This window comes from Tyto alba, unplaced genomic scaffold (assembly GCF_018691265.1).
Source record: "Tyto alba isolate M040663 unplaced genomic scaffold, T.alba_DEE_v4.0 Super-Scaffold_30, whole genome shotgun sequence".
NCBI classification, from domain to species: domain Eukaryota; kingdom Metazoa; phylum Chordata; class Aves; order Strigiformes; family Tytonidae; genus Tyto; species Tyto alba.
In genome coordinates this window covers 1,860,662-1,870,808 of record NW_024881305.1, presented here as the reverse complement: position 1 = coordinate 1,870,808, position 10,147 = coordinate 1,860,662, and the positions used below count along the sequence as shown (strand labels likewise).

Genomic DNA, 10,147 nt, shown 5'->3' with positions numbered 1-10,147 from the left:
ACATCCAAGACCTGGACGGTGACCAAGCCGCTGATGTTGGAGAGGGGCGGGCGGCCGCCGTCCTGCGCCCGGATCCGTAGGGTGAACTCCTTGCTGACCTCGTAGTCCAAGGGGCTGACGACGTCCAGCGCGCCCGTCTGCGCGTCGATGTAGAAGTGCCCGCGGGTGTTCCCGCTGACGATGCTGTAGTGCACCAGGGCGTTGCTGCCCTTGTCGCGGTCGGTGGCCGTCACCCGCAGCACGGCCGAGTTGGGCGCCACGTCCTCGGGGACCTGCGCCACGTAACGCTTCTCGCTGAACTGCGGCGCGTTGTCGTTGTCGTCCTCCACGGCGATGCGGACGGTGGCGGTGGCGCTGCGGGGTCCCGGCTCCTGGCCCTGATCCGTGGCCTCCACCAACAGCTCGAAGGCCTCCACCGCCTCGCGGTCCACGGGGCCGCGGGTGCGGATGACGCCCGAGCGCGGATCGATCTCGAAGACCTCGTTGGCGCCGCCGGCGTTGAGGAGACGGTAGAGGACGTTGGCGTTGGGACCGGCGTCGCCATCGGTGGCCCGCACCGTCAGCACCTCGTAGCCCACCTCCAGGTTCTCCCGCACGCTCTCCCGGTACTCGGGCTGCTCGAAGGCCGGGTCGTGGTCGTTGGCGTCGCTCACCGTCACTGTCAGCGTGGCCATGGCGCTCCGCCGGGGTGTCCCGTGATCCACCGCCGTCACTCGGAAGACGTGGGTGCTCTTGCTCTCCCGGTCCAGGGGGGTGGCGGTGGCGACGGCGCCGGTGACGGGGTCCATGGCGAAGAGGGCGTCGGAGCGGCTGTCGAAGAGGGCGGCCATGGTGTAGCGCAGCCGGCCCGCCTCCCCCTCGTCGGGGTCCACCGCCGTCACCCGCGTCACCGGCGTCCCCGCCGGCCGGTTCTCCCCCACCGACGCCTGGTAGCTGGAGGGCTGGAACTGCGGCGCCGTGTTGGGGCTGCGGCGCCGGCGGGACCGGCCGCGGGTCACGGGGCTCTCGGTGGCCCCCGCGGTCAGGGGGTCCCCAACACCCCCGGTGCCCACTGGCTCCCCGGCGTTCCCGGTGTCCCCAGGGGCTTTCCCGGTGCGCCCGGTGTCGCTGGTGTTCCCAGTGTGCCCGACACCCCTGACGCTCGTCACGGCCCCAGTGCTCCGGGTGTCCCCAGTGCGTCCCGTAGCCCCGGTGCTCCCGGTGCCTCCATGGCCTCGGGCACCCCCGGAGCTCCCGTCGCCTCTGCTGTCCCCGGTGCACCCGGTACCGCCGCCGCCTCGGGAACGGCCGCCGGATCCTCCCGCGGCCGCCGAGGCACCGCCGCTGTCCCCGGTGCCGCTGAAACCGCCGGTGCTCGGGGCGGACGCCGCTCCGCCGCTGTCCCCGGTGCCGCCGCTGTCCCCGGTGCCGCCGCCGCGGGGTTGGAGCAGGGGTAGGAGAGCGCCGGGCGGGCAGGTGCCGGTGCCGGTGCCGGTTGCGGGTGCCGGGGGCGGGCGGCGGGGCTGCCCCGGCGCGGGCAGCAGCAGCAGCAGCAGCAGCAGCAGCAGCGGCGGCGGCGGCGGCGGCGGCGGCGGCGGGCGCGCGGCCCCGCGGGCGGGCGGAGCGCCCATGGCGCGGTGCGGCCGCTGCCGCCGGTGCCCGCTGCGCCCCGCGCCCCTCCCGCCGCCCGCGCGCGCCCGCCGGGGCGGGGCCGCCCGCCGCACCGACCCGCGCCGCGCTTAAAGGCGCCGCCGCACACACGCCCCACACCCACCCCCCCCCCCGCGGCTTCCTTCACCTCCGCCTTTCCGCCGGGCGAATTACACGCGCGGGCGTGTGTGCAACGCCCCCCCCCCCCTCCCCGGGGGGGCGCCGCGCACACAGAGAACACGCGCGTTGCACACACAAAACACGTGTGTGTGTGTGTCCCCCCCGCTTGTCGCTGCTGCGGGATGTGACACTCCAGCACCTCGCGGGGGGGAGGATGGGGGGGGGGGGGGGGCGCGACGGGGGTGTCCCCGCACCCCACCCCGGTCCCAACCCCGCGACGCCGCTCCAGGGGCACCGCAGACCTCAGCGCTGGGCTGCGGGGGGGGCGAACTGGGGAGCACCGGGAGCCGTGGAACGGGCGGCAGGCAGGGGGGCCTGGGGGACACTGGGGGACACTGGAAGGTGTGTGTTGGGGGGGGGGATCTGTATCTCCACGGGAGCCCCGCGGGGCGGGGGGGGGGCCGTGGGTGCGGCCCCCCCGCAGCGCCTGGCACCCATCCTGCCAGCCGGCGTCGGGCGCAGGGCGTGGGTGCTGGGCAGGACGGCGCAGAGCCGGGCCCGGGGGGGGGCCCCGGCCGCGGAACGGGTCGGACGGGTGCGTGCTGCTGGGGGGGGCAGGGTGCCCACAGCCGGGGTGGGTGCTGGGGAACCGCCCGGGGACCCCCCCCGGGGGGCTCCGGTGACTCAGCGGGGCCCGGCCCCGCCCGTCAAAGGTGGTGGGGGGGGGGGGGGGGCGGAGGGGGGCGAGCCCGACCGGCTCCTCGGGGTGCTACGCCGGGGGGAGGTGGGGGGGGGGGGGCAGCAGGGCTCCCTCCCCAGCACCCCAGAGGTGCAGCCACGGCTTTCCCACGCACAGTCCGGGGAGCAGAGCAGGGGGGGCTGCTGCACTCCCTTCCCTTCGGGAAACTGAGGCACGCACACCCCCCCTCGCTGTGTACCCCCCCTCGGAGCGGGGGGGGGGGGGGGGGGCCGGGCTGGCAGCTGGGGCTGAGGCGTGGGGGGCCCCGGCCCCTCTTTGAATTACAAATGGGCTCCTCGAGCGCGGCCTTTGTCTGGGCCATTGTGTGGGGCTGCTGGAGGGCCCCGGGTTGGGGGGGGGGAAGAGACAGGCAGGCAGACCCCCCCCACTCGCTGAGCCGGAGCCCCCCCCATCCCTCGTACCTCCCCCCCCCCCCGCCCAGGGATATGCAGATCAGCAGTTCTTGGCTTTATTGGATGGAGGGGGGGGGGCACATTTTCCCCCCCTGAGACGGGGCCAGAGTGCCAGGGGGGTCCCCAGCCCCACTCGGCGGGGGGAGACACACACACACACACACACACACACACGCACACACACGCACACACGATGGATGGGATGGGGGGGTGGGGGGCAGAGCCCCACTAGTGTCAGTCCTTTGGCCCGGGGGGAGCGCAGCGCTCCGTGCCGCGGTGGGGGGGCCCAGGCGGGCCCTGAAGCGAAGGTGATGGGCGCAGCCCCAGCCGGTGATGAAGGCAGGATGAGTCAGGAGGCGCCGAAGGTCCCTGGGGGGGGGTGCCCGGGATGGAGAGCGGGGGGGCAGCAGGGCTCAGGCGCTGTTGACACCCATGTTCTGCATCTGCTCCTCCAGCACCCGCTCGTTTCCCCCCCCCGCTTTCTTCTTGCCCCCTTCCTGCTGCTTTTTCTGCTTCTTGGAGAGCTCCTGCTCGATGGGCGCCGGCCTCACGAACCGGATCAGCTCCCGGAGGTCTGGGCAGGGGAGGGGAGAGCGGGCAGCAGCCATCACCCCCCCCCCCCGCCACCCCCAGCGTGGCACTGGGGAACCCCCCCACCCCGGAGGGAGGGTGCTGGGGGGGGTGTTACCTGGGGGCATGAAGTCTCGGAGCTTCTCCGGGATGCGGACGCCTTCCTCGGTCTGGTAGTTCTCCAGGATGGCGCAGATGGTGCGGGTGGTGGCACACATCGTGGCGTTGAGCATGTGCACGAACTCCACCTGCGGGGGGGGGCGGGGACGATGACACGGCCCCACACGTGTGTGTGTGTGTGTGTCAGGGGGGGCGACACAGCAAAGGCGAGCAGGGGACAGGAAGGACACCCCCCCCCCTCCCCAGCCCAGCAGCTCGGCCTCACCTTGTCCATCATCTTCTTGGTCTGGCCGTAGCGGATGCGCAGGCGGCGCGCCTGGTAGTCGGTGCAGTTGGAGCAGGACACGAGCTCGCGGAAAGCGCCGGAACCGGGGAACCAGGCCTCCAGGTCCAGCTTCTTACTGGCAGCGTGGTTGAGGGAGCCTGGGAGGCAGCGCTGAGTCGGGGGGGGGGGGGGTGGGGGGTGTCCCGCTTCCCCCCGCCCCCCCCCCTCCAATGCACCCAGCCAGCAGCACCGACTAAAGGCGTGAAGCCTCCGAGGTGACTTCAGAAGGGACGTGGGATTCCTGCTCTGCAGCAGGGATGCTGGGAAGCGTTTAAACAGGGTAATTTTCCTGGGAGAGCTTCCCGGAGGAGTTGGGACGCCCAAACTGACCCTCTGTAAGGGACAGCGGGGACAGTCCTGCCCACGCCAGAGCAAAGCAGAGGATCGCTGCAGAAAAGCAAATGCCTCCTTCCCCCAAGCCCCGGGCACCTCCTCCCCCCTCGCCAGCTCCAGGGACAGACACCACGGGAAGGCGAGCCAGGGACAAAGCAAGTCGAGCTGGGAAGTGGGTCAGGGTGACACCCGAGGCGCTGGCAGAGGTGGCTGGTCTCCTCCTGGGCCAGCGCGGCACAGAGAGTGCCGGCACCCGCGCAGCGAGGAAGCACCCGCCCCTACCTGAGACGATGTTGACGATGTGGTAGGGGATGCCCAGGGACTGGTAGAAATCCTCCGCCGTGGCCATCATCTCCTCGAACATCTCCCACGACTTGTTGTCGTGGGGCGAGGCGTAGACGAACTGCTCGATCTGCCAGAGAGAAGGGATGCCCACCTTGGCGCCGGCCCCGGAGGCAGCCCCGAATTCCTAGGGGGGGTGTGGGGAACGGAGGGGTGTGGAGGGGTGGGGAACGTCGTCCTGCTCCTCTCACCTTCTCAAACTGGTGCACGCGGAAGATGCCGCGGGTGTCGCGGCCGTGCGAGCCCACCTCCTGCCGAAAGCAGGTCGACAGCCCCGCGTACTTGATGGGTAGATCCTCCGGCTTCAGCCACTCGTCCCGGTGCAGGGCGGCGATGGGCTGCTCCGAGGTGGCGATCAGGTACTTTTCGTCGATGGAGCTGTCGTCGGCCTTCTCGCTGCCTTTGCCGATCACCTGAGGGGACACAAGAGCCACCTCCCCAGCTGCTCCCGCGCCGCCGGGGACAGACGCAGCTGCTCTCCCCGCCTCGGAGCCGACAGGCAGCGGGGCTTTCCGGGGGCCGGCGCTTGGAGCGGGGATGGGGGACGGCTCTGAAAAGGGAGCAGCTGCCGTTTGCTGCTTGTTTGGCCTCCTTCAAAGGCCCCGGTGGCCTCCCGCCAGCGAGGCTGGGGACGAGCCACCTCTCTGTCACCGCATCGCCATGACAACCGTGTCGGCCGTGAAGATGGACCCCAGAGATAGGGAGCAGGAGGGGATCCCAGCCGGCTCCCTCCCCGCGGGGGGGGGGGGGGGAAGCTGCGTGGCAGGCGGCTCAGGTGGAAAGCTGGTGCCCGGAGGGGACGGCGGGTGCCAGGCGGTGAGACACGGAGACCCGGCGGGCGCTGAGCCGCTCACCTTGTAGAGCTCCTCGTCGAACTGGCTGAGCTGGGCCACCTCCTGCATCACCTCCTTCCGCATGAAGAAGGGGGTGTAGACGGGAGTGTAGCCCTTGGCACGGAGGCTCTGCAGGGCGTACTGGATGAGAGCCTGCTCCAGGAACACCAGGGGACCCTGGGGGACAAGGGAAGCCTGTCACACACCACCCTGCCACCCCTTCTTGCTCAGAGTGTCTGGGAGCACGTGGAGCCCCACGGCAGCTTCAGGCTGCTCCAGCTGCCAGGCTCAGCATCGCCCTCCCACCGTGGCAGGGATGCCGGAGCAGACCCAGAGGCTGCCCAGGCCACGGCAGCAGCACCACTGAGGCCAGCGCCCGTCCCACACGAGGAGCAGAGGCTCCCACTGCTGCAGCGAGCTCAGCCCAGGGGGGAGAAGCCACGACCCCCATCCCCACCTTGTTTCCCTCAGCTCTCCCTACGGGTCCCATCGTTCCTGTCCCCCCCGTGGGGTCTGGGCTCGCACCTTAAGGAAGTAGCCCCGGCTGCCCGCGACGACAGCTCCCTTCTCTCCTTCGTAACCATCCACCATCACCACCAGGTCCACATGGGAATACTTCTTCCTGCAGCTGCAGTCGCCCCACACCCGCTCCACCTTGTTGTCCACGTCCTGCACAAAGACAGAAAGGAGAGGGGAGGGAACCCATCACCTCAGCTCCCCCAGGGTGGTGGCGACACCAGTTTCTGCACTCCGCTGGGCCCAGGTTGGGATCCCACGCTACAAAGCCTGGAACCCCAGTCCTGCTCCCGGCCGCTCGCTTATTATGCAGCCACTTGGCAGCCAGCCCAGCCCAATTGTGTTCCCCCAGCAAAATATTCCTGCCGGATGAATGAAGGCAGTGGAGGGAGATCCCAGCCCCCCGGCTGGAAGTGAGTTTCCCATGTATTCCCCCAACAATGGCTGTGTCCAGTGTTGTCTGAGCGGCTCTTTGTCTGCTCCCAGCAGGAAACGCTGTCTTGTCATGCAGATTTCATTCACCCGCCCGCCCCGCTGAGCTCGGGTTGGGGGACCTCCCCGCAGCGAGCCCCCTGCTTCCCGGGGGTTGTCTGGCTTTGATGAACCGGCGCGGCCGGCCCCGGGTTCGCTCCTGTCCCTACCTCGTCGTTGCTGATGGGCACGGAAGGGTGGAGGAGGTTCCCGATCTCCCGCAGGCTCTCGAAACGTTCTGCCTCCAGCCTCACGCGCTCGGCGTCGCACTTGAGGATGGCTTCATCGATGAGGAGACGGACTTTCTTGATCTGGGATACCTGCAGAGCCTGTGCAGGGACCCGGGTCAGGTGGGGAAGGGAAGAAACTGCGGGGGAGAGGGGGGCTGGCAGGCGAGCGCGGTTAATCACAGACCCTCGCCCAACCGACGTGGCTTCTGGAGTGAAACCGTGGACTGAACACGTCGAACAACAGCCCAAGGGGACAAAGGACTGACATAAGTCAGGCTCTGAAAGGGCCTGAGCGAGCTACGGCATCACACAGCGCCCGTCAGGGACAAGGGGGAGCAGTCAGCTCCCATGGCAGCAAAATCCAGCCAGCCAGCGCCACGCTCATTAAACACTGCAGTTAATGAAGTGGGAAGGGGAACAGGCAGGGAGGGACTTGCAGAGGACACATAATGAGGCTGCTCAAATCCCCCAGCGAAGCGCAGGATGAGCCCTGGGCTGGTGAGCCGCCATGGACAGAGGCTGAAATGGTCTTTAGATGAAGGACACGGAGCAAGAGCTGGTTATCGCTGCACGGGACGGGGGGGAAATAAGGATCCTCCCGGCAGGGGGGGTCAGGCAGTCCCCCCTCGCTTGGTGCTGGGGCTTTGGGCACCTCACAGCACCAACTTGGGCAATTGCAGGCGAAGCTCTGGACAAACTGGGTGGCCCAACAGCACAGTGAGGAGAGATGGGGTCAGACTCACCCCCAAGACGTCAGCCGTGAGCTCGTCGAGGTTTTGCACACTCTCCGGTACGGACTCGTCTGTCCCTACAGGCTCTTTTTTCTGTAGCAGGAGGAAAAAAAAAAACCCCAGCAGGGTTAAAGAGTAAAGACCCAGGGTGAAAATATTCCTCAATGATGCAAGGGTGAAGCCTGGAGAGCAGAGACCTGGGGGAGATGCCACCAGTTAGTAATGTCCCACCAGTGAATCGCTGCCAGGACCGCTTGCCTTCGCGCCTCACCTTCATCTTGTCTCCGATTGTTCTGCTGCACAGGTTTTTCAGCTTGTTCAAGTTATCGGCACGAAACCTGCCTAGAAAGCAGAGGGGAGGGCACAGCTGTCAGCCAGCAGTGCCAGTGGGAGTGGGGCTGAGATCCCTGTCCAGCACTGAGAGGGGCCAGCAGCCAGCCCCAGGAGTTTTGGAAGGACAGGGGAAGGTTTGATGGTGTGAGGGCAAGGTGTGGGGCTGGCCATGATGTGGGGCAGAAACGTGGGAAGCAGAGGGCTTCCACGCAGGGGTGTCATTTGAAGACACCCAGAGTGATGCTGGGCTGGGCCACAGCCCCACCAGGACCCCCACGGTGGGCTGGGGCCAGCAAGGGTTGAGCGGATCCAGAGCTCTGGGGCTGTTTGGTGAAGGGACCAGAGAGGTCCCTGTTGGTGACAAATCAGAGACGCAGCAACGCCAGGGATGTGTCACCCCAACCAGCCGACATCCTCATCCGCAGGCAGGATCAGACCCACGGGGGGGGGGTGGGGTGGGTGGATCCAGAGTCAGGAAACACAAGGGGTTAAGAGCCAGGGAACAGGGCACGGCAAACACGACCCTGGCAGCCTCTCCTGGACCCCACGGCACCGGCAGGCACCGGATTGCATCAGCCGGCTGCTCACCAGAGCGTCCTGCCAGCCCTGCGCCTCGCGGTTCCGCGCCAGCGCACCCCTCGGCAGCACCCACCGCCGCTGGGATGGGCCGGAGCTCCGCGGGGAGGGGGCCGGGGCGCAGCCCCCACCGCCAGCCTGGAAAGCCGGCTGGTCCTGCAGGATGAAAGTTCCTCGGATAAAATTAAGGTGGTGGTGAGGGCACGGCCGGAGCCAGAGGACGCGCCGGGGAGTGATTAAGCAGGGCCGGGCTCATTCACATCAAGGCAACGGGATTAAAAGAGTGTTTAAAGCTGCCTCTTTCATCCCGTGGCGGCGGCGAGGGGGACCGGGGCACCCTGGGAACTGCGGGTTTTTGGGGCACCCACCCCTCCACCCCTCTTCGCCTCCCACCACACCCTCTTCCATGCCCGGGCACCCAAAAATAGGGCTCAACAGCAGCTCCTGCTGCCCAACCTCCCACCCGGGATGGGGGGCTGTGGGATCTCTGCTCCTGCCCCCCTCGAGCCACCCGGGTACAGGTTTACCCCCAACATGTGGGGGTGGTACCGTGTGGGACCCCCCCCACTTTTCCCGGATGGATTCTGCAGCAGTGCGGCTCGGGTGGCAGCGTCGGGAGTGGATGCCGGCAGATCACCCGTGGGGGATCCACGTGCAGCCTAAGGGGTGCCGGCACCAGGGATCTGCCCCCAGTCCTGGGGAGCAGGGATCCAGCCACAGGATCCCTCAGTCCCGGAGGGGAAAGATCCACCGAAGAGACACCCCCCCCCCCCCCCCAGGGCTCGGGGAGGGTTCCCTCAAAGGTCACCCCGCCTTGGTGAGAGGGTTTGGGGATCAATCTGGGGACAGGCTGCTAGCCCTGAAGGGGATCTCCCGTTCCTGGGGATAGGGAGATTTTAGGGGGGGGGGGGGGGGGGCATCACCTGGGGACAGGCCGCCAGGCTGGGGGGGCTGAGAGCGGTCCCCCACCCCCGGGGCATGTCAGAGGGGACACGTCCAGCCCAGGACAGCGGGTCCCACGGGCAGAGGGAGAGGCCAGGCCCTCCTGGGGGTCGCCCATCCCCGGCGGGGTGTCAGGTCCCCTCAGCTCCCCTCAGCCCGCCCCCTCCCCAGCCCAAGGGGGGGCCAGCCGCCCCCCCCCCCCGGCCCTCCGCCCCACGTACACCTCCGCCAGGCGCCGTCGGCCTGCACCAGCGCGTCCACCAGCGCCGGGTCCTTGAAGCGTTTGCGCTGCATGTCCCGCACCATGGCGGGATCGCCGCCCTTGTCGGCGCGGAACAGGTCCAGGTCCAGCACCATGATGGCGGCGGCTCCTGTCACCCCCCTCCTCCCCTGCCCCGGCCGGCGGCCGCGCCCCAACGCGCAGGCGCGGAGGGGCCGGCGCAGGCGCGGAGCGACGGGCTGCGCAAAGAGCAGCGCCGCCGCCCGCCCGCCAGGCGGCGCTGTGGGAGCGGGAAAGGGGGGAGGGCGCCCCCTGGTGGCGCGGCGGCGGCGCCGGGGCGGGGTGGGGGGGGGGGGGCGGGGGGGCGAGGTCGGGGCACCCCTCGGTCACCCCGCGGTCCCCGGGGACTCTGGGTGTCTGCACCCCCGGGGGTCCCCTCTGCCTTCCCCCAGCCACCCCCGAGTGGCGCCTGGGCACCCCCTCGCACCCATCAGCATCCCCCCCCCCCAGGAGTCCCTGGGTGTCCTCACGCGTCCCGCCCTCCCCCCCCAGCACCCCACGGCTCCCCACGGCACCCCAATATTCGTCATCCACAGGCTGATGGGAGACAGACCCCACCGTTCGGTGCGGGGCGGAGGGGGGGTCCTGGGTGTCCCCGACCATGTGGGGACCCCCGTCCCCCCGAGACGGCGGGCTCAGGTGGG

At 69.2% G+C, this 10,147-nt stretch overlaps 1 protein-coding gene across 1 annotated transcript; it reads right to left on the bottom strand.

Moving 5' to 3' along the window:
- Positions 1–2,943: 2,943 nt before the first annotated feature.
- On the bottom strand, positions 2,944–9,639 carry SARS1 (seryl-tRNA synthetase 1). The gene is made up of 11 exons (XM_042800210.1): positions 9,445–9,639; positions 7,644–7,714; positions 7,385–7,465; positions 6,582–6,740; positions 5,950–6,093; positions 5,446–5,601; positions 4,783–5,004; positions 4,532–4,661; positions 3,857–4,014; positions 3,590–3,719; positions 2,944–3,475 (listed from the first exon to the last, which is right to left on the bottom strand). Exons 1-11 carry the CDS (start codon positions 9,578–9,580, stop codon positions 3,315–3,317), a joined length of 1,548 nt encoding a protein of 515 aa, XP_042656144.1. The 5' UTR covers positions 9,581–9,639; the 3' UTR covers positions 2,944–3,314.
- Positions 9,640–10,147: the final 508 nt, after the last annotated feature.

Bases quoted from the DNA above. Each gene is read 5' to 3' on its own strand.
- SARS1 (XM_042800210.1), bottom strand. From the start codon at position 9,580: ATGGTGCTGGACCTGGACCTGTTCCGCGCCGACAAGGGCGGCGATCCC. The intron at 4,662-4,782 runs GTGAGAGGAGCA...TCTCTCTGGCAG, and splicing joins GCGTGCACCAGTTTGAGAAG to ATCGAGCAGTTCGTCTACGC. The intron at 3,720-3,856 runs GTGAGGCCGAGC...CCCCCCCCGCAG, and splicing joins CCAAGAAGATGATGGACAAG to GTGGAGTTCGTGCACATGCT.